This window comes from Salmo salar, chromosome 09 (genome assembly GCF_965601325.2).
Source record: "Salmo salar chromosome 09, fSalSal1, whole genome shotgun sequence".
Taxonomy (NCBI): Eukaryota; Metazoa; Chordata; class Actinopteri; order Salmoniformes; family Salmonidae; genus Salmo; species Salmo salar.
In genome coordinates, this window is record NC_138299.1 from 118815905 (window position 1) to 118823245 (window position 7341).

At 42.8% G+C, this 7341-nt stretch overlaps 1 protein-coding gene across 4 annotated transcripts; it reads right to left on the bottom strand.

Moving 5' to 3' along the window:
- Positions 1-250: 250 nt before the first annotated feature.
- Positions 251-5879, bottom strand: c1qtnf5 (C1q and TNF related 5). Of its 4 annotated transcripts, none has more exons than XM_014213533.3 (3): positions 5536-5879; positions 1586-1830; positions 251-1450 (listed from the first exon to the last, which is right to left on the bottom strand). In XM_014213533.3, exons 2-3 carry the CDS (start codon positions 1818-1820, stop codon positions 915-917), a joined length of 771 nt encoding a protein of 256 aa, XP_014069008.1. In that variant the 5' UTR covers positions 1821-1830; positions 5536-5879; the 3' UTR covers positions 251-914.
- Between the last annotated feature and the right edge of the window lie 1462 nt (positions 5880-7341).

The window sequence follows — 7341 nt, forward strand, 5'->3', positions numbered from 1 at the left end:
TACTCTTTTCACTTTTTGGATAGTAAAAAATAAATCTTAGAAAGAGAAACGAATACAGCACCATTACACTGGCAGGCAAGTTGTCAGCTTGTCATTAAATAATTCATCTAGCTATATCTAACGTGGAACCAGACATATTGTCCTTGTTGAGCACATAGTAACTGATGTCATCTCAGATGTTGGTCCTTGTTTTGTTGTGTTGTCATAAATGTACTTACCTGGTCAGAGTATTAGGTTTTAAAGCCAGTCATGAAAGTTAACATTTTTATTGGTGACATAAGTGAAGGTTGCACAGACATAAGTTAAAAGATTGTGAAAAGTATTTTAGGGCTTTAGTTTTTGAATTCTTTAAAATTCATTTTTTTGCACAAAGTACTGGCTAAGTTTCATGACATCAGTCAGTGATGTCACAGTTGGAAGCCCTAAATTGCTCACACACATGTATGATGCCTTATTGAATCCTCTATACACCTCCACCACAACAGGACTTATAACCTTCTTATGTTCACAATTCCTGCCAACTGCAGGAGCCAACATGTCTCATTTAAACCCCATATGCCATCCTTGTTTGTAAAGGCAAAAAAACAATGATACATGTAGGGCCACCGTCAGAAAGTCTGTTAAAACGATTCACCATTGCACAGCAGCAGTCAAATGGCTAACCTGAAGCACAGCTGAAAGCACTACAGTTCACCTGATTCATCATCACAACTCATCAGTATGGTATGTGCCATAGCCTACTGCTATTTCTGTAACCTTGCTTAATGTGTTTATGCAAAGACCAGAGTTTTCTAATAACCTTCTAGAGAGGCCATGAATCATGTAGAATGCCAGTAAATTAGTTTAACATTTTCAAATATTTTCTGGGGGAGGACAATCCCCAGCCACAACACCAGATTTGGTCCCCGCAATGTCTATACCACTTCGCCCTTGGCGAAGACAGCAGAGTTTTTCCAGTCTGAGTACACCAGGAAGCCAGTGAAAGTGCTGTCAGTCTTAGAGCTGGAGTAGAAACCACTGTACTCTCCCAACGCCATCTGCACCCACACCTGGTCACCCGGGATGAGGTGCAGCAGCGAGCCCCCGGACAAAGACGCTGGCTTGGGCCAGTTCCCATAGAACTGGAAATAGGACGCCATTGTGTGACCGTTCTTCATCAGGTCAAACTGCAGGCTGGCCCGGTAGACGGTGGCGTGGACCGCAAAGTAGTAGACGCCGGGCACTTTGCAGGTGAAGCGTCCTGTTTCCGCGTTGAAGTCGCCCTGCTCGTTTAGTGTTACCTTGTCAAAGCGCACAGCGTCTTCTGCCGCCACGGGCATGGTGCGGCCCTCGGACAACTTGGCGCTGAAGGCTGATTTGGGAGCGATGGCGCACTCCCCCGACTGCCCCCTGTCTCCTTTATCTCCAGGGTTCCCCTGATCTCCAGTGAGGCCCCTAAAGCCTGACTCGCCTTTAGGGAGAATAGGGTAAAAACACAATACTGTTACTACTGTTCATTCAATAACACTTGAACCAATTGAACCAGGGGAAGACTCATAGATCTACATAGTCCAAAGTATGTTGTAGAAAGTATGGTGCACTGTACCTGTCTCTCCCCTGTCTCCCTTCTCTCCCTTCTCCCCAGGGACAGAATCACGCCCGTCCCTCCCATCTCTTCCTGGTTGGCCAGCACTGCCGTGCACTCCAGGAGTACCTGGGATACCTGGGTGTCCCGTACACAAACTGGGCGGGATCTTGTTGTCGTCTAATTGGCTGGAGAAGTTGACCAGTAGAACAGGGAGGAGGAGGAGGAGGAGGGGCCACAGCTGGAGTGATGTCATTTCAATGCTACTATGTAGAGGGAAACATTTTCTGTCAACATGAAGGAATTAAAAATATATTTTCTACTTGATATTCTATTCTCTAGAACTGACTTCTCCAGGGGATCCTCATAGCGTTTCATCTGTGAGTTTATAAATAGCTATGGTGCTCATTGATTTGTTCAAGATGTTATGAGATGCACAACAGTGCAAGGGTTATATAATCACAGGGAAACCTAATTACACAAACTCTTGAACCCATAAATGCTATGTGCTGAAATCAATGGAAATATCCTTCAAAGAACTATGACATGAAATGATAGCAGAAAAATGACCTGTAATGTAGTGTAACGGCTGTCATATATTAGAGATTGACTCAGTTTTTCTTATTGACATATTAATGACTTGTGTAGTGTGAATACAAACGTTCCACTCCTTTCCCATTGGTCACATGTGTAGACAAAGGTCTTGGACTCACTCAACTGGACACAGCTAATAGGAGGGGTCAGATGACCAGGGGAAAACATGCAACTGGAGAGAGGGAGTGACGGAACTGGAATAACCATCTAAAATGAACATAAGACGCCTCATACCACGGACACAAAGCTTTGAGAGTATAGGCCCCTGGTACAGTTGATGAGAGCAGTACCTACAGTGCATTCGGAAAGTATTCAGACCCCTTGACTTTTCCACATTTTGTTACATTCCACTCTTATTTTAAAATTGATTAAATCGTTTTTGTTTCAGTCTACACACAATACCCCATAATGACAAAGCAAAAACAGGTTTTTAGAAATCTGGGCAACATTATTAAAAATAAACTTAAATATCACATTAACATTAGTATTCAGACCCTTTACTCAGTACTTTGTTGAGCTACCTTTGGCAGCGATTACAGCCTCGAGTCTTCTTGTATGACGCTACAACCTTGGCACATCTGTATTTGGGGAGTTTCTCCCATTCTTCTCTGCAGATCCTCTCAAGCATTGTCAGGTTGGATGGGGAGTGTCGCTGCACAGCTATTCTCAGGTCTCTCCAGAGATTGGGTTCAAGTCAGGCCTCTGGCTGGGCCACTCAAGGACATTCAAAGACTTGTCTCGAAGCCACTCTTGCGTTGTTTTGGCTGTGTGCTTAGGGTCATTGTGTGCTTAGAGTGAACCTTCACCCCAGTCTGAGCTCATGAGTGCTCTGGAGCATGTTTTCATCAAGGATCTCTCTGTACTTTCCTCTGGTCACCTTTTCCTCGATCCTGACTAGTCTCCCAGTCCCTGCCACTGAAAAACATCCCCACAGCATGATTCTTCCACCATGCTTCGCCGTAGGGATGGTGCCAGGTTTCCTCCAGATGTGACGCTTGGCATTCAGGCCAAAGAGTTCAATCTTGGTTTCATCAGACCAGACAATCTTGTTTCTCATGGTCTGAGAGTCTTTAGATGCCTTTTGGTAAACTCCAAGCGGGCTATCGTGCCATTTAATGAGCAGCTTCTGTCTGGCCACTCTACCATAAAGGCCTGATTGGTGGAGTGCTGCAGAGATGGTTGTCCTTCTGGCAGGTTCTCCCATCTCCACAGAGGAACTCTGGAGCTCTGTCAGAGTGACCATCAGGTTCTTGGTCACCTCCCTGACCAAGGCCTTTTTCCCTTGATTGCTCATCGATTGCTCTTGATTGCCCGGGCGGCTAGCTCTAGGAAGTCTTGGTGGTTCCAAACTTCTTCCATTTAAGAATGATGGAGGCCACTGTGTTCTTGGGGACCTTCAATGAAGCAGACATTTTTTGGTACCCTTCCCCAGATCTGTCCCTCAACCCAATGCTGTCTCGGAGCTCAACGGACAATTCCTTCAACTTCATGGCTTTGTTTTTTGCTCTGACTTGTACTGTCAACTGTGGGACCTTATAGAGACAGGTGTGTGCCTTTCCAAATCATGTCCAATCAATTGAATTTACCACAATTGCTCAATTTCAAGTCTCATTGCAAAGCGTCTAAATAGTTATGTGAATAAGGTATTTCGGTTTTATTATTAGCAAATAATTCAAACATTTGTTTCGCTTTGTCATTATGGGGTATTGTGTGTAGATTGAGGATTTCTTTTTATTTCATTCATTTTAGAAAAAGGCTGTAACGGAACAAAATGTTGAAAAAAGGGAAGGGGTCTGAATTTTTTCTGAATGCACTGCATGGCCGACAGGCATTATACTTTTAAAAGGCTATAAGGGCAATCATATTATGACCGTACCCTATATAGGTCCCGTGTGGCTCAGTTGGTAGTTGGTAGAGCATGGTGCTTGCAACGCCAGGGTTGTGGGTTTGATTCCCACGGGGGACCAGTATGGAAAAACATTATGAAAATGTATGCACTCAATACTGCTCTGGATGAGAGCGTCTGCTAAATGACTGAAATGTGATAATGTTAAATATCTGTTGGCATCAGTAGCCTAGACTTCTTTTCCCAGTTTTTAAAACAGCCATTTCACATTAAATGTTAACGAGAGCAGCAGTGCCGGAACGGAAGCAATCATTATTTACACTGTTCAAAACAAAAACTCAGTGTTAATCCCTGCTTTCCTTTGGCGTGAGTTCAGGATCGTGTCTGTGTCTGTCTGTGTCGTCTGTGTAAGCCTGAGGGTTTTGAAGTGAGGGACAGAGAGTCTCCGCCCCCTCCTTTAGCAGTGCTGGGAAAGAGAGGAGCCAGATGTGAGCAACTGACAGCACGTCTACAGACTAACACTGTTGGCTACCATGGGACTGGATCACAGGACGGGTCTCACAAGGCCTGAAAAAACAGACACTGGGAACGGCAGTGTCTCCAGAGGACTTCACAATCAATTTTCTGATAGCAAGAGTGAACCATGTGGCAGAGAACTGTGCAACTTGATCACACAAAATAATGCTCACGTTGAAAATGTAAAATTACTACCACAGAATATGTCCATAGTCAAATGTCCGTTTTAGACTAATAAAACTATCTTCGGGTAAGGACTTCCAGCCTGTAGTGTGCTCACTACAAGCAAGTATTACTTTAAGGCCAGAAAATATGAAATCCTGTCTTCCAGGTTATTTTCAGCTCACTGCAGCCGTGGTGAGTCAGTGGTATATTTCAGCCACAGCTGCTGTATTCTTTATGACAGCATTTAAAGACCTGTTCCGAGCAGAGGTCTGGCCTGTGGAGAAACTAGCCGAAAGATGTGTCAGCATTCTGAGGAAGAACAGACAGACAGGATAAACACTGGAATCTGAGAAGCTGCAGACCACTGTATCCCTATTCCCTATATTGACCACAAACTCCCTTTTTTGTGTGTGGGAATACAATATGCAAAATACAGTAATACCTCAGTATGTATTGTTGCAACTTTCTGAGCAACTAATCATCCAATAACAGAGGGGGTGTTGGCAGTATCACAAAGAATCACAGTATAGCACGTTTCTGATGAGGATAGCAGCAGTTTTATGACTGGTTAGAAAAATGTATACTATTCGAATAGGATACTATTTGTTACTTCAATAAAACATGTATATTCCAATTACACAGGAATTCATCAATGCATTTGCAAAACAAAATGAGTTGCCTGTGAAACATACATTCCTCCATTCCTTTACTGTTTGCGTGGCAGCAAAAGATTGTCAATGGAAAATAGATCCTTTTCCTTATTGTAGATAATGTTGAACCACACCTACTCACAGCAGACAGTGAATATATAAAACTATTTTCAATCTGGAATTGTGAAAATAAAGTTTACCAGTTAACGTCCAAAAGTCCTCAGGAGCTGCAGTCTTTGCCTTGTGCTGAAGTGAAAACAGTCAAAGTTATATTTTCTGCTTTAGCCAAAGAGGCTGGGAAAAAAAGGAGAACTCTGTCTTGAAAGGAAACGGTAATAAAAGCAAATTAGAAAGGGAGGGTGGGTGGGAGAGAGAGAGGGAGGGAGGGAGACGGAGAGGAAAAGACAGTTCGAGTAGGAGGGAAATATTTGAAGTCTCGCCAGCGCAAATAATAAAGGGGAAAATAAGTCTTCAATAAAAAGATCAGGATCAAACAAGAGTGAGGGAGAGGTTGAGAAATCAGGAAAGCGAGTGAGTGGGAAAAAGTAGGTGCAGTGAGGATAACAAAAGGTTGGCAGATTACATCAGATTTTAAGATTCGGCACTGGAGGAATTTCTTTCCCCAACATAAACAGTGGGAGAGATCAGACTGTTGTGGTCACTGGTCAGGGACATGTAACCACGGCACACTGAGGCAAAGTCCTGGAAAACTCGAGCAATACTGTGAACTGCTGTTACAGCCTACGCTTCATATTGTGAACATCTCAAAAAGCAGTAAGGCCTTAGAATCGGAGGATTCTTTATTATTAGCCTTAACGCAGAGATATTTGATAGGTTTCATGAGAGTAAAGATACAGGGAGATACCTGAAATTATGTTATCTTAGAGCGAAGCAATGTTGTTCTTCCCTCTGATTTTCTTCAGAAATGTAAACAAAAGAGACTTTGGCTGGAATCCTCTCCTCGTGTCAGTTTTGAGCTGATTGAGGAATGTGAAATAGTCAGAAAACATCCCACATCTCACTTAACCATTTGCAGCCACTCTTAAAGAGGATGTGACTTATTTTACTGAACTATCACTCACTTTGATCGCTGTCTATCCATGCAAACCAGCATGTATGTGTCCCTAAAGTCTGCTACAGCATTTACAAAGACACCACCTTGAGTTAGTAGTACGTCACTGATGACACCGCTACAGGTCCAGACTACATTGATGGGACTGCTGAGGCTTGGTCACATTTAGGGTGGAACCTCCATGTTTCTACACATGGGTTTGGTTTGGTCTTTACACTACTTCACTGTTTTTATGGGACAAGGGGTTGGCAATTGCTCTTTAAAATCCCAGACCTAGACTTTTCCTTTTCACTCAAGGCAATTGAACTGTTTCACAGAGGACTTCACAAGCCTTGCGTTGAGGCCAGTAGCCACAACTGCACTGAGGTGGTGCAGATTTATATATGGTTTCAATTACTATTAGACAAATCAGTAAATTTTTCCCCCCTGCTCATTTGGACACAAAAGACTGTAAAAACACTAGAAAATCAGATCAAGTGATTTTTCTTTTGGGAATCTGTTCCAAAGTATTCTCAAGCATAATAGAAAGATGTACAGTATGTTATCGTGTACAAATGTAAGCAAGGTTTGAAATGATTATGTTTTCAACAAATATTATATCTGTTCGGGCTTCTTACGGTCAATGTTCAATCTACAAATTATTTGTAATTGTCTTCAGGCCCCCTGAGCATCTGCTCAAGAAGAAATCTTCCCGGCTGAATATACAGTAGCTGATGATCCCTGCCCTCGATTATCCTTTCATTTCTACAGCAAAAGTAATTATTAAAATAACCATGACAGACTGAACCAGTGTCCCCAGCCTTTGAGTCCCTAAGTGAGTGGCATGAATGACTCACAAATGTCACAGACCTATAACATTTCAAATTCTGCACTGAATATATTGTGCAGTTTGTCAATAGTGTAACTTTTTATGCTGTCATTATTTCACAAGACC

Bases quoted from the DNA above. Each gene is read 5' to 3' on its own strand.
- c1qtnf5 (XM_014213535.3), bottom strand. From the start codon at position 4,078: ATGCTCTACCAACTACCAACTGAGCCACACGGGACCTATATAGG. The intron at 1,828-4,034 runs GTACGGTCATAA...TCTACATAGTAG, and splicing joins CCACACGGGACCTATATAGG to CATTGAAATGACATCACTCC. The intron at 1,451-1,585 runs GTACAGTGCACC...TTCTCCCTAAAG, and splicing joins GGGAGACAGGGGAGAGACAG to GCGAGTCAGGCTTTAGGGGC.